Consider the following 25,892-nt stretch of genomic DNA (forward strand, 5'->3'; position numbering starts at 1 on the left):
TTGTGGTCAACATGATCTCACAAAGTTCCGTGGGATAGTGACGGAATTTTGTGCTCATTTTTCCGTGGCATTCTCACGGATCTCCGCATTTTTCCGTGGCCCTGCTACGGACTGTCTTTTTCCGTGGCATTCTCACGGATTGGTTACTCAACTGCTTTTTCCTATTTTCAAACAATTTTCGCTTCGGTTTAGGGTTAGATTTGGTGTTTGCGTTAGTATGTCACTTTAATTATTGGTTTATACTATTTTTTTCTGATTTATTCTTTTATATTTTCTAAACTTTAAACAATTGTTGCCTGGCATTGGGGTTAGAGTTGGGTTTGGGTAGGGATGTCATTTCATGTAAATCTAACCCTAAACCGAAGCGAAAATGGTAAGAAAACAGGACAAAACAGCCGAGCAACCAATCCGCGAAAACGCCACAGAAAAAGACAGTCCGCAGCAGGGCCACGGAAAAACGCCGAGATCCGCGAGAACGCCACGGAAAAACGAGCACAAAACTCCGCGACCACGCCACGGAAATTCGTGAGATCAGGTTGGTTGTGGTAGACGCCCGGCAGCTAATGTTACAAGAGGCAGAGAAGAGAAGCGACAGTGCAATCCTATGCACGTTGCAAAATAGTCACAACGTGAGCTAATTAAGTGTTTTTGTAAACAAAGACCTATAGAAAGTATTATAGAGAACAATATTTTCAATAGCCACAATGTGAGCTATATCAATGTTTTTGAAAATAAAGACCTATAGAAAGTGATATAGAGAGCAATGTTTTCTTGTGCACGCCAATAAAATTGTATATTGTGAACACTGATAAATAAAATCCCTGCATTGCCTACAGTACACATACTGTAAAACATGTCCAAACTGTTGGCTATGTAGATCTAACCTAATACATACCTGTATATCACAATCTTATTTCCTTTCATATCTTCAGAGACTTCTGCAGGGTATGACCCTAGAGGATCACAGACGCCTCACAGCTGGACTGTTGGAGAGGCAGCCGAGACTGATCTTTGACATATTGTTTACGTATCAGCAAAGACATGGTGCCTATACATCTGCGGAGGTACCAGGACTACCTTGGTGTACCTGTAGCCACTGCAGAGACATGCCGACGGACAGGGAGTGGAAATGCTGTGGACAAGACCCAGTCCACTGTGTGAGCCTCCTGCCACATTTCACGCAATACTGCTTGGATGAGGGTTATCTGTGGATACATAGGCAATACAGTGAGGACCACACAGCTTTTGGAAATGTAAGGGAGCCCGGTGATGACAACAGGGAATACAGACATGCAGCTTACAGACACTTTATTTTCTGGCAGCATGGCGCATTAGGACAGGGGAACAGGAGAGTGATTCCCAGCTGCTGTGTTTCCAGGATTAGGGAAAAGTTCCCAGACCCTCATGGACAATACACCGGCTACATTCCAGGGATCTAAAAGATTACCATGAGAATTTTTGTAAATAGTTATTGTTATATTTTGTATTCACTTCTACCTTTGTGTTCACTTCTAAGTTTGTTACAAAGAATAAAAGTTTTTTATTTGACTTAGTGCTGTATTTGTTATTAACAATAGATAAAATGATCAAAATTAGATTGCAATAACAAAATTGATACACAAAAAGATTGAAATGAATGTTGTTTGAGAACAACAATGTAGATTTATTAATATTTACAATTTTTGTGCACATGTGCTAATAACTCGAATACCAGCAAAACAACAGCTTAATCTGCCTCCAAATTGGTAGCAGCATGGAAGGCTGATCCTGTAAAAGACATGATTGCCATTAGTCATGTGCACACAATTCAATATTAGTTAGAGGCAAAGGTAATAAGCTGGAATTACGGCATCTAAGCACCTAAACCTCTGCTGACGTGTGTACGCAACAACTCTGATGTCGGTGGTGGAAGTATCGGGGGCACAACACCAAGCCGCCTTGGGTCATCGGGGCATAGGGTCCTCTTTCGTGGCATCCCAACTCCGCTTGTGAATCTCCCTTTTAAGATGTGTGCTTGCAACTCAGGGATGTAAGCATATGATTTTTCACACTTTACAGTGTAAAGGCTGTATCTTCTAGCATTTTTGTTGTACTTCTTAAAACTAAATAGAAACATTTTTAAAGATCATCTACTTATTAGTAACATTTGACATACAGTTGTTGGCCCTCAGCCGTCCTATATGTTGGATGTTCACGATGAAAATTGTAGTCCAGAGCTGCGAGCACAACTCTTGCATCATACACTCGGGGAGTGAAGGCCTGGCGCTTGCTGGCATACATCAGAATGTGATTCTGAAATGACTCCAGATGTGCTGTTGATCTAGAAGAATAAATACGAAATTAGACTCAGAAACACACGACTTATGACTTATGATTTTTGTTTAATTGTCATGTACCCACACACACCTGAAGCGCAAATACTTGTGGACATCCTTCTGCCAGCGCTTGTTGAGGACGATCTCAACACTCTAGCTTTGTGACTCTTCGAATCTCTTTCAATCCACTCTTTATCCTGAGTGTCTTCAAGGTGATCGTGTTGGCAGCTCACTGTTTCCCAGGTGTGATTGTTGCAAACATGATGTAGAACTCCAAAATCCCTGAGTAAAATAAAACAAACACAAAAAGAAAACAAAATTATCATATCACAGGTATTTTGATTATCAAAATATTGTTGAAAGTTTTTTCAATCTTATAAGAAATTCCTGAAATGTCTCTGCTGTCTTACAGCACCACCAGAAATGGTTAACTATATCCCTCAGCCAGTGAAGGAGAACCGACTGTCCTTTCATCTTTGCAGCCTTATAGACAAAACAAAACACAAACATTTAGCATGGAGACCAAACATAATATGATGATTCCACAGATATGCAGGCAGATACAGGACAGTGTTATTAATTACATTAGATGTATTTGAACTTACAGTAGAGATGTTTTTGGTAAGACTTTTTGCACCATGCCACATGTCCAGGCTGTGGTGAATTCTCAGATCCTTATATCTGCCTTTTTCTGGGTCTGTGAATTGATGAAACATTTTATTCCCAGTGTCTCAATCAGCATTTCAATATTTTTATTTCATTTTATCTGATGACCACTTACTCAAAAGGGCTCCAATCTGGACATGAGCATCCGTGCAGAACTCCACGACCTTTATCTCTTGGGTAAGCTTGTCCAGTGTCTATATAAAAACTTTCTTCTCCATTATATTGGAGTTCCAGTTGGTCTGCCGCTTGTCTATAGTGGCCACATGCACGATTTCCTTAGAGTCAAGCTCCATGGTCGTGTCAAGCCGCCTTTCCACTGCAGACGACAAACGACGGTCGATAAGCCGGAAGTCATTCATTTCCTATGGAGAGTCGCTAAGGGGCTGCGTGAGCTGCTGACCATCTGCGGATGCGTAAATATCAAATCCGTTTTGACGGTTGGATCCGTTAAAAAATTTGAACTTGTGCGACTAAACCGCATGCGATACGCTGACCGGAAGTGATGTATTTCATTGTATTCCAATCATAAACTGTATGTGAGGTGAAAATTATTAATAATTTTTGTTTAAAGGCGGAGTCCACGATGTTTGAAAAACGCGTTGGGAAAGGAGACGGGCCGACTACCAAAACACACTTATAGCCCATAAAATCAAATCAAACGCCGGGTTGCGTATGTGTGGGGCGGGTTTATCAACAGAAGGTCCGGATTCTATTGGGGTAGGGGCGTGTTTGTTTAGGTGATTTCAAATATCAACACTGGCTTTCAAACATCATGGACTCCGCCTTTAACTTTATAAGTAACACTTGAATACTTAAAAAACTTTTTATTACTGATAATAAATACATTATCAATTTAATTTGTGTATGTTATTATTTTAATCTTGTCTTCATATGTTCTCTCAAAAAAATATTGGCAATATTTGTCATAAATGCATAGCTGTTTATTGTTTCATTAATTTGCATTCATTTATTTATTCCACCATGGTAAACATATTAGAATGAAGCCTCATGCGCTGGAATTAAACTGAAACTTCATTACGACTGCCACTAGGTGGCAAACTCCAACTGTCGTTTCCGTATGTCGTGTGCAGTGGAAAGGTGGCTTAACTGCAGTATTGTGCAGAATGTCCTGGTGAGTAATTTCTGCCATCACCTAAAAAAATTCAGAAATTTCAAAATACAACACGTGTATTTTAGGTGCTTACAAAATGAGTTTCATTTTATAAAACTGGAAAAAACATGTAGAATCAAATATAAAAATACACACCTAGAAGCACAACTTCTTTCCCTTGAAGTCGGCTAATGGCCTCAGACCTCTTCTCTTCCCAGAATTCTTTAATAGGGTCAATACAGTATGTGTCCTGGATGGTGAAGTGTGTGGTACGGTTGACCATTCGCATGTTCATGAATTTGAAGAGGAGAGCAACTTTAGCATAGTTGTTTCCAGAAAGTAAAATGTTTGTGGAAAGAAGAAAGTCCCCAGCCTGCATGCCAAACTTCATCACAGGCTGGGAATTCCACCGCCACAGGCAATGTCCGTTGGGGCAGCCCTAATGGTCACAGTGGTGTAGTCTACGTGATACGCAGGACTACGCCGTATACCCACTAGGAATTGTCAAGGATTTCCGTATACCCACTAAAAATAGCGTCAGGATGCGTAAGAGCATGATTTTGTGACATTTCAAACTTTTAGTCATAATTTAGATGTGAAGCACTAACCATTAGCATGCTACACTTGCTACTTTAGCGGGTTGAAATGGATATACATAGGCCCTGTCCCAAATGGCGCACTTCATGTGGACTTTCGGTCTTGTGGCCTTAAATTGCGCGTTCTCGCTTAGTCTACAAGTTCGTAGGGTGTCCCATCTGTCATTTTTACGCTTTGAAGTGTGCTCATCAGCGCCTCCTTTGCCCCCTTGATGTGGTCTTCAGCGAGGCCCGCACTGCATCAGGCTTCGCGCACTTTGCCAACCCAGAAGCAGCGGCGGAGCGGGGGGGGTGGCTTTTGGGGCTCGAGCCCCGAATGTTTTGTCAAAAGCCCCGAATCTTTTCAGATCTGTAAAATGAATTCATCCACGACGCTAGGTGGCGGCACTCAGCTTTAACTCTCCGGTCCCCCACTCAACTGAAAATGAATAAGAGATGCGTGTAGAAGGCAAAATAACATTCTGAATCTCCCCACAGTAAACGCATTTTCAAAGTGTCTTTATTATTACAGTGCCTTCGTTATTACTGTAAGTGTATATTTATAGTTATGTGATGTAAATACTGTTAAATAGCGTCAACTGATATATTATCTGCATGGCTAACGTCTAACTTACTGTGGTGCTCTGGTCTAGTCTGCCTCATTGGTCATTGGTAACGTTGTATTTAAAGTACATTTGTGACCCGTTCTGGCAAAATGAGTCGGAAGTCGCAACGTTCCGTTTTAAGATATGAGCCGATAATGTGGAAAAACAATGAAATTATCAAAAATAATATTTTTAGCTAATATCAAAGAACAGACATTAAAAAATAATCTCCCAAAGTTTCGTAGTCCAAATAATTGAGTAAAGGTGTTTAAATGACTATTAAAGTTGAAACAGTTTTACTAAATTCGCTGGAAATGAACATTGCTTCTCTCAAATCCTCTCGTCACCTCAGAGCATTTCGGGGGATCCCCTGAAACGTCACTCTCTCTCCAAATATGGTGTTACACGTTGTTTTAGAGCCAATCAGAAATCTTCATAAAGGCCGATCATTTGTCAATGGGAAACCCCGGGGCACGCGATTGGTCCAGCCATCCTCCTGTCATACTCACAGCACTCTCCTCTCCTATTTAACTGCTTTTTGAATTGGTTACAGTGTTATTGTCAACTAACCTACACAAAGATATGATTACATAGGCAAGCATTATTGTTTTCTTTTTGCTTGTCTCTCTGCCTCTCAATTTCTCTCACACGCGAACGTGCGCGCGCACACACGCAAACACGCATGCGCGAACGCACACACGCACGCACGCGCACAACACACACACACACAAACACACACACACACACACACACACACACACACACATTGTTTTGTGGGGACATTCCATAGACGTAATGTTCTATTCTCTCCCCCTAACTCAAACCCCAACCATCACAGAAACCTTTCTGTTACTTCACATTTTCAATAAACATCATTCTGTTTGATTTATAAGCTAGTTTCCTGGTTTACTGTAATGGCATTTATATTAATCTCTTTGGTCAAATTAAGCTGTAAAATAAATAGTTTATCCCTTTAAAAATGCAATGGATTTTGAAAGATATCTACAAAAAACGGGCAAAAAACTTTAAAGGCGTTTTTCTCAGGTTTTCAGTTGGAAAAAGAGGACAGACAACCTTAATTCAAATGTCTATATCTTTAAAACCATTCAAGGTATGTGTAACGACACAATAAAGTGGAGGAAGCAAGCGCAGGCGATCAACACAGATTTATTGTAAATGATGGTAAAGACAGATAAACAATAGAACATGTGACAGAGTCCAGGATGTTGGCGATGGTGATCGAAGGTCTACGGTGGCTGAAGAGTGATGAAGCGTGAAGTCGGTGAAGAGTGAGATGATGGCCAATGGACGAAACCAGGAACGGACCCAACACTCACACGGAGACGACAAACACGAACAATGATCACTGCACACGAAGACGGGAGACGATAATCCAAAAGGTACTGCTGGAACATGAAATGTGGATCTGACAACAGGAAGAGAACTGAGTGAGTATATGTAGCTGATGGGTAATGAGGACCAGCTGGAGCAAGGCAATCATACACAGGTGACAACACTAATCAGACGAGCACATGGCAGAGGTGAGTGAACAAACAAACACACACACACATGACACGGAGGAAACAGAGGATTTCCTACCGTGACAGTACCCCCTCCCCTAGGAACGCCCCTTGGCGTTCCCAGCCTGCTTTACCTGAAGATTGTAATCATCAATAAGGCGGTGATCCAGTATGTCCCGAGCAGGAACCCACCTTCTCTCCTCCGGACCGTAACCTTCCCAATCCACCAAGTACTGAAAACCGCGTCCCCTCCGTCTAGAGTCCAGAATACGATTAACCGAATATGTGGTTTCCCCATTAACGATACGAGGCGGTGGGGGAACCGGGGCAGGCGGATTAAGACGGGAAAAAATCACCGGTTTAATTTTGGACACATGAAAGACGGGATGCACCCTCCTGTACGCCGGTGGAAGGCTAAGACGCACTGTTACCGGATTAATGATTTTGGTAACAGAAAACGGGCCAATAAATTTGGGAGCCAACTTATTCGAAACGGAACGCATCGGAATGTTCTGGGTTGAAAGCCACACTCTTTGACCGACGACGTATCGGGGAGGCTTCGACCGGTGGCGATCGGCCTTAGCCTTGGTGCGCGACCTTGCCTGGAGCAGAGCTCTACGAGCTCTGGTCCAGGTGCGGTGACACCTCTGGACTAGTGCGTTTGCAGAGGGGACCGACACCTCGGATTCAATACTGACAAAATTAGGTGGTTGGTACCCTAAACTACACTTAAATGGAGACATGCCCGTAGATGACACTGGCAGAGAATTGTGTGCGTACTCCACAATTGAGAGTTGTTGACACCAGGACGAAGGATTGTTGGAAGCCAAACATCGCAAAGCCCTTTCGACATCCTGATTGGCTCGCTCGGTTTGACCATTGCTCTGGGGATGGAACCCGGACGAAAGACTAACAGTCGCCCCTAACAATTTACAAAATTCTCGCCAAAATTTGGACACAAATTGGGGACCCCTGTCAGAAACCACGTCTGTCGGAAGGCCATGTATACGGAAGACGTGGTCAATGACAGTTACCGCTGTTTCCTTGGCTGATGGCAATTTGGGCAAGGGAATGAAATGAGCCGCCTTCGAGAACCGGTCCACTACGGTTAAAATCACCGTATTACCCTTAGAGGGTGGGAGGGCGGTAATGAAATCTAGCGAGATGTGGGACCAGGGTCTCGAAGGGACAGACAGCGGTAAGAGTAACCCATCTGGAGGTCGATTGGAAGTCTTACCAACAGCACAAACCGAGCAAGCCAAGACGAAATCGTGGACATCATGAGCCATACCAGGCCACCAAAATCGTTGCTGGACTAGAAATTTAGTTCTACTAACCCCTGGGTGACAAGCAACACTGGAACAATGACCCCACTGGAGAACGTCTGACCGTAACCCCTCCGGCACAAATAAACGGTTCGGTGGGCAACGAGCCGGGGGCGTTACCCCTTCTAAGGCAGTCAAAACCTTCGATTCGACCTCCCATCTGAGCGCGGAGATAATGATGGTCTTCGGTAAAATGGGCTCGGGAGTAGCAGTACGATCGGAACGCTCAAAAAGACGGGATAAAGCATCGGGTTTGATGTTTTTGGAACCCGGCCGGTAAGATAATGTAAAATCGAAACGACCGAAAAACAATGCCCACCGAGCCTGCCTGGAGTTAAGTCTTTTAGCAGTTCTAATGTATTCGAGATTCTTATGGTCCGTCCATACAATGAAAGGTACACCCGACCCTTCAAGCCAGTGACGCCATTCCTCCAGTGCCAATTTGACGGCCAACAACTCCCGATTGCCAATGTCATAGTTAACCTCCGCAGGGGATAAACGATGAGAATAATACGCGCAAGGATGAACCTTTCCGTCTGAGGATGCGCGCTGGGATAACCCTGCTCCTACCCCCACCTCTGACGCGTCGACCTCCACTGTGAATTGACGTGAGCGATCAGGGGTGACAAGAATTGGAGCTGAAACAAAGAAGCTTTTCAGTTTGGCAAACGCAGCCTCAGCTGCGTCTGACCACCTGAACGTCAAACTAGGGGAGGTCAAAGCGGTCAGAGGCGCGGCTAGCTGGCTGAAATTGCGAATGAAACGCCGATAAAAATTGGCGAACCCCAGAAATCTCTGCAGGGCCTTGCGAGACTCTGGGGATGGCCAATCTACCACAGCCTTAACCTTCTCAGGATCCATGCGAACACCCTCAGTCGAAATGATGTGTCCTAGAAAAGAAACAGACTGTGCATGAAAAACGCATTTCTCCGCCTTGACAAACAATCCATTCTCTAGCAACCGCAGAAGCACTCGTCGTACGTGTTGCACGTGTTCCTGGAGAGACGAAGAAAAAATCAATATGTCATCCAGGTAAACATATATGAACTGATCGACCATGTCTCGCAACACGTCATTAACGAGTGCTTGGAAGACTGCCGGCGAGTTAGATAGCCCGAAAGGCATGACGCAGTACTCAAAATGGCCACAAGGGGTGTTAAACGCAGTCTTCCATTCGTCCCCCTCCCTGATGCGGACCAAATGATAAGCGTTACGTAAGTCCAATTTAGTGAAAACGGCCGCTCCCTGCAACCTCTCAAAAGCTGAAGACATAAGCGGCAAAGGATAAGTATTCTTTACCGTTATGTTGTTCAGCCCTCGGTAATCAATACAAGGTCGCAAGGATCCGTCCTTCTTTCCCACAAAAAAGAACCCCGCCCCCGCTGGAGAAGAGGAAGGGCAAATGAACCCCGTTGCTAGAGAACTGGATATATATTTCTCCATGGCCGCCGTCTCTGGAATAGACAAGGAATATAACTTGCCCTTAGGCGGAGAGGTACCTGGCAATAACTCTATCGCACAGTCATAGGGACGATGAGGAGGAAGAGAATCAGCTTGCGACTTACTGAACACCTCCTTCAGGTCGTGGTACTCCACGGGCACGTTAGTCAAATCCACTGCTTCCCCCTGAAACACAGACTCAGAAACATTAACACCAGCAGACAAAAGACAAGACAAATGACACTCCTCGCTCCAGCTAACCACAGATCCGAGACGCCAATCAATCCTGGGGTTGTGTTGATGGAGCCAAGTGTGACCGAGAACAATTGGAGTCTGAGGAGAGTCTGTGATTAGGAATGAAATGTTCTCCGTATGATTACCAGATGTGATGAGTGAAACAGGAATGGTGGTCTGAGTGATGACTGGAAGCTTGTGTCCATCAAGTGCAAAAGGTGCAATGGGGTGTTTGAGGGAGGTGAGAGGAATCTTGATCTTGCGTGCGAAGTTGAAATCCATGAAACTACCCTCGGCCCCAGAATCCACCAAAGCGTGCTGATCCAGTGTATGTGTGGACCACCGTAGTCTCACCGGAAGGAGTGTTGATGTTGATGAGGTCTTCCTGGCAGAGATCCCACCCGATAGTAGCCTCAGATTTACTATCGGGCTTGATCTTTTACTGGGCAGCGCTGGATGTGATGTTCTGGGCTGCCACAGTATAAACACAGTCCAAGGGATCTCCGCCTGATCCTCTCCTCCCGGGAGAGCCGAGCTCGCCCCACCTGCATGGGTTCCAGATCTCCAGGTGGGCTGACCGCAACCTCTGGCCGTCGATGCTGAACCTCTGGACTGGTGGTGCGAGTGGTCTTCCCCCTCCGTCTGGCTGCTTGATCTAGCCGGTTGTCAATCCGGATAGTGAGATCGATTAAACCGTTAAGTGAAGAGGGAAGTTCCACGGCTCGAATCTCCTGTTGGATGCGGTCAGCCAACCCATGCAGGAAATGATCCCACTGCGCCTCTTCGTTCCACTTACACTCCGCCGTCAGGGTGCGGAACTCTATGGAATAATCAGATACGGACCTATCCTCCTGCTGTAGGTCCGCTAGAAGCCTGGCCGCCTCCCTCCCGGCGACGGAGCGATCGAAGACCCGTCTCATCTCCTCCGAAAGGGTGTGGAACGAAGCACAGCAGCGATCTTGGTTCTCCCACACCGCCGTCCCCCAGAGGGCAGCCCTCCCCATGAGTAGGGAGAGAACGAACGCCACCTTCATCTCCTCGGTGGTGAATGTACAGGGCTGCAAGGCGAAGTGCAGAGAACAATGAGAAAGAAATGATCGACAAAACTTTGGCTCACCCGCATACTTCTCAGGAATGGGGAGGTGTGGCTCGAACTGGGGAGAACCCCCAGTGGTGATCGGCGGTGTGGGTGGCGTGGGGGGCGCAGTGGGCGGTGATGGATGATGTTGTTGAGCCTGGAGGGCGAGCTCGGAAACCTTCATCACCATTGCTTGGAAAGCTCGACCCATCTCATCTATTACTTTCTCTTGACGATCCATACGACCCACTGTGTGTTGTAAAAATTCCTCCAGATGAGATGGGGAGCGATCGCCTGCTGCTTCCATGAGGGTCAGATCCAACTGTAACGACACAATAAAGTGGAGGAAGCAAGTGCAGGCGATTGTGGGGATGTCATAAATTGTTTTTGTGTTTTGTAATGGTTTGGTTTGTTTAAATACATGTTTATGCTTTCTTTATGTTTGTTTGTTTGTTTAAAATTAAATTTTGGTTACTTTCTGGTCTAAGGGTGCACATTAGATCAAAGGACGGACACAAAGTTTTCATTTTATTTTATTTAAAGTTTGAATGATGTATTTCTCTTACCTTTTGTTTTTCGGGGTGCATGACTGCAGCATGCTATCCGGGAGTAAAGTTAAAGAGGATGCGCGGCCTTCCTGTTCCTCATTATATGCTATCCTGGGGGATTATGGGTAATGTAGGCATAGTCCATTCAATATGAGTGAGCAGGGGAGTAATTGGTTTGTGTCTGTTTGGAATACTATTTTTGGAAATGTATTGTGGTTATTTTTGTATTTTGTTTTTATATTTGTTTTGGAGATTGTTTATTGATGTTAAGATTAATTTTGAACTTAAGTGTTAAATGTATATTGCTTGTGTATTTATGTACATGATTTTCATTTTCCCCATGTGTGTGTATATTGGTTTAACCCTTAGTTATATAGGGTTCCTTTTCCATGGTTAAGTCAGTTTTTGTTTGGTTTGGATGTTGTGCTGAGGTCTCTCTGTGAGGAGGATCCCAGTTAATTTCAGGATTAGAATAAAAATCCTTTTTGTGATGGCAAGCAGTGTGTCCTGCCTTTTTCTCTGCTCACATCCCCACATAATGGTGGCAGCGGTGGGATGTTTCAGAAGAGGCGCACTGTTTTGTTGAACTTCCAACTGTGATGGCACCAAAACGATCACGAACTGAGACACAAGCATTGGGGGACCCTGAAAATGATAATGGGTCGGATCCCCAAGGAGCTGGTGGAGGTGATGGAAAGCAGATATCTTCAGAGAGTTCTTCTAGAGATATTGCTGAACTGAAAGACATGTTCCAGAGGTTTGTGGTGGACCAGCAAGACAGACAAGTTCTCCAAGAACAAGAAAATGCACGACAAGAAACTAGACTGAAGTCTTTGCAACATCAATTTCGATTACTGCAGGGATATCATGGCTCAGTGGGAAGTCTGCAGCCTGGAGGGAGTGAAGGTCCAGACACTTATGCCAGAAATGCTGATAGAATTCAACATCCAAGTGTTGGTGGTCTAATGAAAGAGCCAAAGATGCAACAGCTTGGTGAGATGGATGACATAGAGCATTATCTGACAACCTTTGAGCGAATCGCTATAGTCTGCAGATGGCCTACAGAGGATTGGGCTATTCGACTAGTTCCTCTACTCACTGGCAAGGCTCGAGCTGCCTATGTGGCCATGGATTTGGAAGAGGCAACTGATTATGAGCAGGTGAAAGAGGCAATATTAAGAAAATACTCTATCAACGCGGAGGTGTATCGACAGCGATTTCGTTCTATGGAAGTGTTGACGGAAGAAACTCCTAAGGAGTTGTATGTTTGGCTGAGAGACTTACTCAACAAGTGGGTGAAACCTGCAGAAAAGACTGTTGATCAGTTTGCAGAGACTATCGTTTTGGAGCAGTTTTTACGAATGTTGTGCCCTGAATTACAAACCTGGATTAAAGAACATGATCCAGGGTCTGCTGAGGAAGCTGCAAAGCTTGCGGAAGTCTTCGTGGCAGCAAGGAAAAGGACTGAGCCTTGGAGTTATGCTCACTGGAAAGCAGTAAGGGATAAACCTTCCTCTCGCAAGACCACCTCACTGCAAGAAGGCGGTAAGAGTATGGGTGAGAGACTCTCTAAACAGACAGAAATGCCTAGTTTTTCTGTTGGGACTATTAGGTGTTATAGTTGTGGCCAGATAGGCCATAAGAAACCAATGTGTCCAAACTTGAATAAGAAACTTTCCAGTGTCGGTTATGTTCCAAAGAATGTGGTACCTGTATCCAGTATTACCTCAATGCCGAATGATGTTACAATTCCTGTAGACATTAATGGTAAAAAGGTGATAGCTTTGGTAGATACAGGATGTACTCAAACTTTAGTAGAAGCTGATCTTGTTTCTGAAAGCTCTATGGAACATAAATGCTCTGTTACGGTAAAATGTATTCATGGTGAAGAACGGTCATATCCTACTACTGAAGTCTATTTGGGGGTTAATGAGCAAACCTTTAAAATGAAAGTGGGGTTAGCATCAAACCTGCCATATCCCGTGATCATTGGACATGATTATCCTTTGTTAATGGACTTACTGCATCCAAGTAATATGTGTAATGTGGTATTAACCCGTGCAAAGACTAAACAGAGTCAGAATCAGGTAGAGAATGAGACAAACTCCCTGAATTGCCTTCCTTATTATGATTGTGACATTCCAACTCACCCAGTGAAACCTGTGAAGACTAGAGCAGAGAAGAGGTCAAACAAGTTTCAGGGAACAAAGGTCCAAGTCTCAGATAGGGAGGGTTCAGAAAACCTCAATGTGAAAGGGATAATTCCTGCTGATATGTCTGAGCTACAAAAAGTAGATTCTGAAATTGGACCAATTTATTCTAAAATGGTAGAACAGGCAAAGCAAGGTAGAGATATGGTACTTTTTAAGGGTTCTACTTTTTGCCTGATGAATGAACTTTTATACCGTAAGACTCAAAACAGACAACAAATGGTTCTACCCATGAGTGTATGCAAGGTAGTGTTAAGACTGGGACATTCTATACCCTGGGCAGGTCATTTGGGCCGTCGCAAAATGCACCATCGAATTAGCAGACACTTTTTCTGGCCAGGGATGACCAAAGATATAGCTGAGTTCTGTAAAATATGTCCCGAGTGTCAATGTACTGCCCTCAGAGGGCCTCCAAAGGCTCCTTTAATGCCTCTCCCCATAATAGACGTGCCCTTTCAAAGGCTAGGCATGGATATTGTAGGCCCTTTAGAGAGGAGCAAAGCAGGCAACAAATACATGCTAGTCATTTGTGACTATGGAAGTCGATACCCTGAGGTCTTCCCTTTAAAGAACATCAAGGCGTGTAGCTTTTTGTTTGGTACAATTTTTTTCCAGAGTGGGGTTTCCTCTTGAGATATTGACTGACAGGGGAACAAATTTTACCTCAAAATTACTGCAACAAGCCTATCAGTTGTTGGGTATAACAGGTTTGAAGACCTCCCCTTACCATCCTGAAACTGATGGTCTTGTAGAAAGATTCAATCAAACTCTTGTTCAGATGCTTCGCAAATTTGTAAGTGACACAGGGACTGATTGGGATCAATGGCTACCCTATTTACTATTTGCGTATAGAGAAGTCCCACAGGCTTCCACAGGTTTTTCTCCTTTTCAGCTTGTCTATGGCCATGATGTGCGGGGTCCTCTCTCTCTGTTAAAAGAGTCCTGGGAGCAGAGTTTACAGACCCCTAGTCAGGTAAATGTCATTGATTATGTGTTACAGATGAGGGAGAAATTGGAGAAAATGACCAAGTTGGCGGTAGAGCACTTACGAGAGGCACAGGGCAGGCAGAAATCTTGGTATGATGTAAAGGCAAAGCAGCGATCTTTTGAGGTAGGTCAGCAAGTCTTAGTCATGCTTCCCACAGAAGAGAACAAACTGTTGGGAAAATGGCAGGGGCCATTCAAAGTTACCAAGAAATTAGGATCCACAACTTATGAAATTGCTACTCCTGGTAGGTCACGTTCTCATAGAACATTACACATAAATCTGTTGAAGGAATGGTTTCCACAGAAAGAGTCTGCGAACGTGATGCTGGTTTGACAATTAATCATGCTAAGTGTTCATTAGCCAAGAATGAGACTGAGTATCTGGGCTATGTTTTAGGTAATGGTGTTATTAAACCCCAAGTCCAGAAGATACATGCCATCCAGACTTGCTCACTTCCAAGCACAAAAAAAAACAGGTTAGGTCCTTTTTGGGATTAGCAGGATGGTACAGGAGGTTTATACCTCATTTTGCTACTAGGGCAGCTCCTTTAACAGAGTTGACACGGAAGTCAGGCCCAAACCAAATTCAGTGGACTGAACACTCTAGACAAGCTTTCCAGGATTTGAGAAATGCATTGGTAACTAATCCTGTTTTGTACAGTCCTGATTTTGACAAAACGTTTGTTCTTCAGACAGATGCTTCTGAAGTAGGATTGGGAGCTGTATTAAAGCAAGAGCAGGAAGGGGTTTTACATCCTGTGGCTTACTTGAGTAGAAAACTTTATCCTAGGGAGACAAGATATTCTGTCATTGAGAAAGAGTGTTTGGCAGTGAAATGGGCTCTAGACTCTCTTAAATACTATCTGTTGGGTCGAGATTTTTTAGTTGAGACCGATCATAGAGCCCTTCAATGGATTGACAAAATGAAAGATACAAATGCTCGTGTGACTCGTTGGAGTTTGGCAATGCAACCATTTCATTTCACTGTAAGACATCGCCCAGGGTCAGAAAATGTGACTGCTGACTTTCTCTCTCGCTTACCTTGCGAGAGTTTGGAGGAGGGGGAAGATGTGGGGATGTCATAAATTGTTTTTGTGTTTTGTAATGGTTTGGTTTGTTTAAATACATGTTTATGCTTTCTTTATGTTTGTTTGTTTGTTTAAAAATACATTTTGGTTACTTTCTGGTCTAAGGGTGCACATTAGATCAAAGAAAGGACACAAAGTTTTCATTTTATTTTATTTAAAGTTTGAATGATGTATTTCTCTTACCTTTTTGTTTTTCGGGGTGCATGACTGCAGCATGCTATCCGGGAGTAAAGTTAAAGAGGATGCGCGGCCTTCCTGTTCCTCATTATATGCTATCCTGGGGGATTATGGGTAATGTAGGCATAGTCCATTCAATATGAGTGAGCAGGGGAGTAATTGGTTTGTGTCTGTTTGGAATACTATTTTTGGAAATGTATTGTGGTTATTTTTGTATTTTGTTTTTATATTTGTTTTGGAGATTGTTTATTGATGTTAAGATTAATTTTGAACTTAAGTGTTAAATGTATATTGCTTGTGTATTTATGTACATGATTTTCATTTTCCCCATGTGTGTGTATATTGGTTTAACCCTTAGTTATATAGGGTTCCTTTTCCATGGTTAAGTCAGTTTTTGTTTGGTTTGGATGTTGTGCTGAGGTCTCTCTGTGAGGAGGATCCCAGTTAATTTCAGGATTAGAATAAAAATCCTTTTTGTGATGGCAAGCAGTGTGTCCTGCCTTTTTCTCTGCTCACATCCCCACAGCGATCAACACAGATTTATTGTAAATGATGGTAAAGACAGATAAACAATAGAACATGTGACAGAGTCCAGGATGTTGGCGATGGTGATCGAAGGTCTACGGTGGCTGAAGAGTGATGAAGCGTGAAGTCGGTGAAGAGTGAGATGATGGCCAATGGACGAAACCAGGAACGGACCCAACACTCACACGGAGACGACAAACACGAACAATGATCACTGCACACGAAGACGGGAGACGATAATCCAAAAGGTACTGCTGGAACATGAAATGTGGATCTGACAACAGGAAGAGAACTGAGTGAGTATATGTAGCTGATGGGTAATGAGGACCAGCTGGAGCAAGGCAATCATACACAGGTGACAACACTTAATCAAACAAGCACATGGCAGAGGTGAGTGAACAAACAAACACACACACACAGAGGATTTCCTACCGTGACAGTATGCCTTTGACTAGGATATCATTTGAAAGCTTATGGTCTCCTCTTTTCATTGATACCAAAATCTCAATTTTAAAATTTGGGTCACTGTGACTCATTTTGCTGGATCAGGTCACATTTAATAACAGTGAATTAAAACTTTGAAAAAACTTGCTCATTGTTGCATATATACTTTTTTATAGATGGATATACGATTTATATTTTTAACGACGTCAGAAGTAAGAAGGTGAGAAAGTATATAGTTAGTTAGGTATGTTTTGTCCATATGCATTTGAAATTCGCAATGATTTTACCTCAGAAATACATTGATAGACAGTTATAAAATGTGAATCCCCAATCTCTTACATTAAAATATCCTTATGTGTGATAACTGTCAGTGCAAATAGGAAGAGAGGAGGGTGGAGAGAGATCACAGACAGACAGAAAGAGAGAGAAACGCTTTCATAAGCAGGTGAGAAATTGTTCTGTCAATGAAGTCAAACATTTTTATTCTTATGTAGCTTTATAGTTACTGGATTAGCCTTCAGCAAACATGTTTGCCTATTTTTGGATAAGAGAAGTTAAAGTATCATTGTCAAAATTTGTTATGTTGCAGTTTCAAAATGACAATACCAGTGTTGGGTAAGTTACTCAAAAAAGTAATTAATTACTAGTTACTAATTGCATCTTCAATCATGTAATTAAATTACTTTACAAATTACTCCAAAAAGTATTTAATTATTACTAATTACTTTCTAAATCCTATTTAGTACATTATACAAGGATAGGCTTGAAATGGCTCGAAGAAACAATATATAAAAGTACATCAATTATTCTGGTCCAACTTTAGGGTTCATTTATCTCTATTAATTAACTATTAACTACTTTTGCCTCAATATACTCCAACTACTGCTTATTAATACTAAAGTAGTTGTTTATTTTAAGTATTTGTAGAAATGGGGAGGGTTAAGGGTGTAGAATAAGGTTTTGCAGAATCAGGCATTAATATGTGCTATTTAAGTAGGCCTACTAAAAAACAGTCAACATCTCAGTAATATTAATGCTAATAATCAACCAGTTAATAGTGAGAATTGTAAACTAAAACCATGTTAAATCCACTATTTATTATAGTATACATAATTGTTCTACAGTCCATAGACAGTATTTAGTTACATCAGAAGTAACTGTAATTCGATTACAAGAAAAATAAGAGTAATCCCTTACATTACTTTTTCAAGTAATTAAATTACAGTAACAAATTACTTAGTAACTAGTTACACCCAACACTGGACAATACAGAGAAAACTTAGATTAAAAAATAGTTTATAAAGCTGCCGTAAATGGAGAAAAAATATCAACAGGGGACCAAGCTTTGAAACCCCTAGATTTGGGCTAAGCCCCCAATGTCTACAATGTCTGGCTCCGCCCCTGCCCAGAAGTCCTTGCGAAAGGGCAATCAGACCAATCAGGCGACGGAAGGGAGGAGTTCACACTGCCGGGCAACTTCTCTACCTATTTCCGGTGTGATGCTCGAGTCTGTCCCAAAATACAACTCCGGTACACCCACGTGGACTCGCATCAAGGGTCCCTAAAGTCTGGACTACGTGATGTCATCAAAGTGTGGACTCTGAGGAGGACCACAAGTCCGGAGTGTGCCATTTGGGACAGGGCCACAGGCTATATATTTAGTGTGTTTGACTTTCTGCCGAACTGCGCGATCCGATCGGCGTATGAAATCAAATTAATACTATAGCGGCGCTAGAGTGACTGGGGAGCAGACTGCTGTGGCGCCACAAGAACCCACAGGCGAGTGACAACAAAGTACCGCGAGAGCGATTTCAGTTATCACATGGAGAAATCTGCTTTGAATCGCTCTCGCGGTACTTTGACATCACCAAGAGGTCTGCTTAGCGCCAAATGAACTCGAACCTGCAGTGTAGCTGCTCACGCGACACTGTAAACAAACAGGAATTGTCATTGTGGAGAAGTTAACGAGTGAAGCAGTGCTTCAACATGAAATCCGAGAGTTAACAATGCACATGTGAGAAAACAACATTTAAATCATCAGTACAGTTTAATACTTTATCTGGAGGTAAGGTTTCAAGTGCAATAAAATAAGCCCATGATTATATCCTGATGGTTTTTAGCTGCCTTCAGCATGTTTGCTTGTGCTTCACAGTGTTAAACTTCCCTTCTCTGTGTTCATTTATATATCTACGTTCAAGATGTATATGATCTTAAACTTCTGTGAGGAAATTCATGTCTGCGTTGATGTTCAGTTAGACTTGCAAACTAAAGATAATTTTCTTCACTTTGGTTTTGGTGTCTAATATTAGGCTACATGATGGTCTTGTAATAATAAAAGTAAAAGCCTATTTTCATTTTTAGACAATAGTGTTAATAGTAATAGTATTATATGCAAAAAATAAGCTTTTTATATCAATGACTATGCAAATTAGAGGTAATTCATGGTCATCTTAAATGTGTATTAATTAAAAACATTTACACCATTAAATTACACATGGTAATGTTATCAATAGTTGTCAGATAATAGCTATTGAAAGAGTGGATATTTTTCTTCTTCAATGCATGTGTTAGCCACGGATTGAAGATTGTAAACAGTTTATTTAATTTTAATTAACAGTTGAGTAAGTTTTGGCCCCGAGTTAGATGTTGATTAACACTAAACCAGTCTAAAAATCAGTCCAGTTTCCCCAGCTGTAAACCCATTGGCTGTTAAACTCTTTTTTTTCTTATAATAAACTGACATGTTGATAACACATTCAGTTTATGTGTTTATGAGTACACTTTCAGAATGCTCTGTTACATGAAGATCCATACTGTATGCATCTGTGAGTGTGGTGGTGCGTTGCGCTGGGACGAGTGAGCATAAGGGTGAGGGAAAAATCACAGTATACTCACTACAAAAATCTAGACTACACCACTGAATGGTCAGATAAGAGAAGCCTAATAAATTTAAAAGGCATATACAGTGCTGTCTGCTATTATACATTTTGATAAGGTTTGCATAAATAAATATGCACACATGCATGTATAATTTTAAGAGAAAAAATATTTATATATTAAGTATTTATTTATAGAATAAATGACACAAATATACAAATGTGTATACACATGTAAACATTTATTTTTATATACATGCAAATGTGTGTATTTATTTATAAAAATTATTATACACAGTACACACACACACATATGATGTAAACAATAACGTTTATTCTGCAATAATCGTGATTAATCATTATGCAACCCTAATTGTGATGTGATTTGACTGTAAAGGCTCACCCATTCAACGATCATTGCAGTGCCCTCTGAAAGTGATGTTTGTTGAAAAAGGGCCAACACTGTAATGGTACATGAATAATCATGTACTAATACATAAATTAATAATCACTTTACTATGAACTAATGATAAGTTAAGCTATGTACTAATCAATAACTAACCATACTATGTCATGAGTCATATGAATTCATGCATGAATTACAGCCACCTTAAAGGGCGTTTTGCAGGTAAAATTTTTCAACGAATTTGTGCAATTTGCTTGTTGATAATAAACATTTAAACTGTTATCCATTGTATTTTATGTTGTTGGGTATCACAAAACCCGAAAAAAGTATGAAAAAGTACAGCAATTTGCAATGATTCTCCTTTCCCTCACAACGCACTGTATGACGTCACGCTGGGGAGAGAATTGACCAAAGCCGCCTTGAGAGCATTGAGAATGACTATAGAAAGACGAGTAAAGTACAGTTCTGATAGCGCAGATTATAGATAGATAGATAGATAGATAGATAGATAGATAGATAGATAGATAGACAGACAGACAGACAGACAGACAGACAGACAGACAGACAGACAGACAGACAAATAGATAGGCAGACAGATGGATAGGCTAGTATAGAGAGATAGGCAGACAGCCAGATAGCATAACGTTAGCATATCTTCGTGTAGAAAGTAAACAAACAATTAACATACTCGTGCATGCTGGCTTGAGGGGGTCCATGATCCTGCCTGAAATGGGTGTAACTTTATGCGATCTTCAGCACAAACGGTTTTGGCAGCATGTCTCTAATCCTGGAAGGTGAGTGAAGCACGTCACGTCTGTTCGCGGGGACCAGCGACCCAAACGCACTCACTTTCTTACAGCCAGTAGCGGAATGGCAATCGAGAGAGTCGGGACTTTCCCGGTGGGCCGACCTGATAATAGCTATACATTTCGAGTTATATTAGCAACACCGTCTGGCGGCGTGATGTGCGCCGGTTCCCGCAGCCCGCTGGTCAAACTGTGCAGGCAGCCTCTCTGCTCAATAAAGTATATAAAAGTGCTCAACCTGTTCGGCAGGTCCAAACATGTACAGGATTTATAAAAATACGGTAATCAATGAGCGGTTCCTCCTCAAATGGCATAGCCTGTCGTGATGTAAAAAGCCGCCGAACGCCTGTTTATTACAGTATGTATGCGGTCGGATCCGAGTATGCTGCAGCTGCTGACTGCTGCTGCATAAAATGATTGTGTGATTCGTTATAATCGCATAAACAATATAACAAAGCATCCTTTTATTTCACAAAACAATATATTTGAGATATTATTTGATAGACTAGTAAGTGTGGATTAAGGATGTTTAAAAATCTCTAGCCTGATGGTCAGGACATGAATGGATCAAATCAGCAGATTTGCGAAGTTTTATTTATCTCCACATATATCATAAATAATAATTAGCAAGGTAACTTTGCAGTATAACACATTATATATTTCCTTCGATGTATATATGATTTCCAAATTATATATGTAAGTATTAAATAGCAATAAATGTCTCATCTATCTCTATGGCTCTGGCTGAGTCTTTCTCCACTTCTCCCCAACGTGACGTCATCGCAGAATTGCGTTAAAAAACCGTTAATACCAAAAACGTAAAAAAAGTGGTCTTTAAGACCATTTTTGAGACATTTTAAAAATTATACACATATCTTGAGTGATTTATGTACCCATTAATCGACAGTAGTGGTTAACCTGCAACACACACTTTAACTACTCATTAATACATGTTTGTTAGTTAATGCATTAATTAACACTTTGCGTAACCCAAATCAAACATGCTCTCTAGAAGAACGTAAAAAACTTGTTTATGCAAAATGTTTAGGTTTGTAATGCAAAACTGTTTACATTTGCTCCTGCAGCTGAGCTACAAACATAATTGAGTGGCACTGGATTTCTTGCAATATTTACAGTTAACATTAATCATTAAATGTACAATTATGCATTCATAATTAAAAGGAGTTATTCCACTGCTGCTACTAAGAGTGACTGTAGGAGCCACAATTTAATTTATTTATGGTTCCCTTTCAGTCGGTCACTACGACGTCACGTCGTGACCGACGAATTGGGAACCGCTTCGCGGGTGACCTATCTACTTCGAGAACTATCAAAAACGCCAATGAACTTGGCATGCAGGTATTTGCATAATGCCGGCGCCGCCCCGCCAGGTGCGTATATAAGGCGCAGGTGAATAATACCAAATCAGCTTTATTGCTTCGAAGCCGGCAGACATCTGCTCTCGAGAAGCTTTTCAAACTGATCTTCGTAGATCCTGTTCTGAAGGGAAGAAAATAAGATCTCAGCTTGCTGAAGTTGGTTGGGCAAAGACACCTCAGCGGAGGCTCGCAGTGTTTTTTCTCCACCCTTTCTCTCTCTCTCTGTCTCTTAATTTAGGACTTGAGTTTGAGTGAGTGCGTTGCCTCTCCCTGTGTGTTTCACCAGCTTGCACAAAGAGTGATTTTCCTAAAAGAGCAGCACGTTTGAGCTTTGTGTCTTTTTAAAGACAGCCACTCATTCGTGTCACGGTCGGGGTCGTCTTTTTAAAGATGGATTTCCGTCCGTGCTCCGTTTCTGGATGCGGTGTGTTCATCGCCCCCCAGGATGGCCACAAGCGTTGTCTTTCGTGTCTGGGGCTCCAGCACGCAGAGGCAGCGCTGCGTGATAGCTCATGCTCCGTCTGCGAGGGCATGACTATAGCGGATTTGCGGAGACGGGTGTCGTTCCTCCGGCAACGGCCCCCGCCTTCCAAGTCTGGTACTGCTAAGGGCAGTTACCAGGCTTGCGAAGGATGATCTCCGTATAACGGTGCTGGGTCGGTCTGCTGGTTCGTCCAGTAGCTCCCAGCGCCCTGATCCGTTGCCAGCGGAGGTCCCGATGGAGACGAGCGGCCCGTGTTCTACGGTGTCCTCGTGCTCTGTCGAGCCTCCACCTGACGCGATGTCCACCGTAACGTCGGAGGGGGGGTTGTCAGCCTCGGACGTCGATCCGGATCCGCTCCCGCCTTCGGGCCAGGTTGCGGGTTCTGCGTTCGACCCTGAGATGGCAGCCATGCTCGCTCGGGCGGCGGAGGCGGTTGGCTTGGAGTTGACTAAACCTCCCCCACCTGAACCGTCCCGCCTCGATGATTGGTTCTTCGGGGGTGCCAGGGCTTCTCAGTCCTTGCCCCCGGTGCCTTTCTTCCCCGAGGTGCATGAAGAGCTGACGCGGTCGTGGAAAACCCCGTTTTCCGCCCGGAACCGGCCGTATCAGCCTTCACCTCTCACCTCTCTCGAGGGTGGAGATGCCAAGGGGTACACTGGTATCCCGTCAGTGGAGCGCCCGGTCGCGATGCAGTTGTGTCCGGCCAGTGTCGCTTCCTCCTGGCGGGACCAGCCTACTCTCCCCTCACGGGCCTGTAAGCATTCATCGGCCCTGACCGGTGCTGCTTACAAGGCTTGTGGGGAGGCAGCCTCTGCCCTGCATGCCATGGCATTGCTGCAGGTTCACCAGGCTAAGGCTCTGAGGGACCTGCACGCGGGAGGTCACGACTCGGCGGAGTTCTCTGAACTGCATGCGGCTACGGATCTGGCGCTTCGTGCGACCAAGGTCACAGCACGCGCCGTCGGGCGTGCGATGTCTATCCTGGTAGTCCAGGAACGCCATCTCTGGCTGTGTCTGGCGGACATGAAGGACGCTGATAAAACCCGGCTCCTGAATGCTCCGGTTTCCCAGACCGGCCTGTTCGGCGAGACGGTCGAGGAGTTTGCGCAGCAATTCTCCGCTGCCAAGAAGCAGACTGAGGCCATCGCTCAGATCATGCCACGTCGGAAGCGTCCTGCGCCTGCCCCGTCCACGTCGGCGCCTCAGCCTGCTCCTCGCCCTTCTAAGAAGCGAGGAACCGGTCGTCAGCAGCCCGCCCCGCCCGCTCAGCCCACTTCAAAGGGTGGAAAAAGAAGATCAAAGCGGCCCTGAGACGGGCGACCTAGAAAAGGAGGGGATCGCTCTTCGGGAGATGGTGAAGGCACCACGGAACCAATACGGAATCTTTTGTTTCATTTTTCTGTTCCGCCGACTTTTCAGTCGCCACCCACAAATTCACAAAAAGAGCGAATTCCACTTCCATCTCTAGGTCTTCAGATGAGCGCCGGAGACACGAGCGGGCTCATAACCCCCCCTCGTTCTCCGACTCATCAGAGGAGAACGAGAGCGACGCACGGGCTTATAACCCCACCGCGCTCTCCAACTTCTCAGGCGGTAGAAGACAGCTACGGGCTCATAACCCATCGTCTCCCTCCTCCGTCGCCAGAGGGTGCATCGAGTGCTATGCGATCCAATTTGCCCGGCGTCCCCCCAAATTCTCCGGCGTTCGTTTCACTACGGTGAGAGCTGCCGATGCGCACGTCCTCCGTGCGGAGATCGCTGTCTTATTGGCGAAAGACGCGATCCAGCCGGTCCCTCCAGCCGAGATGAGGTCGGGGTTTTACAGCCCTTACTTTATTGTACCCAAGAAAAGCGGCGGCTTGCGACCGATCCTGGACCTGCGTTCGCTGAACCGTGCACTTCACAGAATGCCGTTCAAAATGCTGACGCCCAAACGCATATTTCCATGCATTCGTCCAAACGATTGGTTCGCATCTATCGACCTGAAGGACGCGTACTTTCACGTATCGATTCTCCCCCGGCACAGGCTGTTTCTCCGCTTTGCGTTCGAGGGGTGAGCATACCAGTACAAAGTCCTCCCATTCGGGCTCTCTCTGTCGCCCCGTGTATTCACCAAAGTAGTGGAGGGGGCTTTAAAACCCCTGAGAGAGAGAGGTGTGCGCATTCTCGCGTATTTGGACGATTGGCTAATAATAGCTCAAACACGTCAGACGCTGTGCGATCACAGAGATTTAACTTTAAAACACCTTGCTCGTTTGGGTCTTCGGGTCAACTGGGAAAAGAGCAAGCTTTGCCCCGTGCAGAGAATCTCTTTTCTCGGTATGGAACTGGACTCGTTCGATTTGACAGCTCGTCTAACAGAAGCGCGTGTACAGTCGATTCTGACTTGCCTGAATACATTCAAGAGCAAGAGCGCGGTCCCGCTGAAACAATTTCAGAAGCTTTTGGGGCATATGGCAGCAGCCGCAGCTGTAACTCCGCTCGGACTGCTTCATATGCGACCGCTTCAGCATTGGCTTCACGATCGAGTCCCGAGGAGAGCGTGGCTGCGCGGCATTCACCGTGTTATCATTACACCTGCGTGTCGTCGCACTTTCACTCCGTGGTTAGACCGTGCGTTTCTCCGAGCCGGTGTGCCTCTGAGACAGGTCTCCAGGCACGCGATAGTATGCACAGATGCTTCAGACACGGGGTGGGGGGCCACGTACGTTGGGCTTGCGGCTTCGGGGGTCTGGACGACACCCCAGCTGCATTGGCACATAAACTGCCGGGAAATGTGGGCTGTATATCTTGCGTTCGTCCGTTTCAGCAACGAGTTACGGGGCAAAGATGTATTAGTTCGAACAGACAACACTGCGACCGTGGCGTACATCAATCGTCAAGGCGGTTTACGCTCGCGTCACCTGTCGCATCTCGCCCGTCACCTCCTCACTTGGAGTCAGAAGAATTTGAGGTCTCTTCGTGCCATTTACATCCCGGGCACGCTCAATGTAGAGGCGGATGCACTCTCTCGGGCTGCGCGTCCCGGCGAATGGCGGCTCCACCCCATTGCGGTTCAGCAGATTTGGAGACGTTTCGGCAAAGCGCAGATAG

General features: G+C 44.1%; 1 protein-coding gene across 1 annotated transcript; it reads left to right on the forward strand.

The window, feature by feature from the left end:
* The first annotated feature begins 11,540 nt into the window (after positions 1-11,540).
* Positions 11,541-14,948, forward strand: LOC141365411 (uncharacterized). Its single transcript, XM_073870015.1, has 3 exons — positions 11,541-14,225; positions 14,335-14,420; positions 14,520-14,948. Exons 1-3 carry the CDS (start codon positions 12,017-12,019, stop codon positions 14,946-14,948), a joined length of 2,724 nt encoding a protein of 907 aa, XP_073726116.1. The 5' UTR covers positions 11,541-12,016.
* Positions 14,949-25,892: the final 10,944 nt, after the last annotated feature.

This window comes from Misgurnus anguillicaudatus, chromosome 7, assembly GCF_027580225.2.
Source record: "Misgurnus anguillicaudatus chromosome 7, ASM2758022v2, whole genome shotgun sequence".
NCBI classification, from domain to species: Eukaryota; Metazoa; Chordata; class Actinopteri; order Cypriniformes; family Cobitidae; genus Misgurnus; species Misgurnus anguillicaudatus.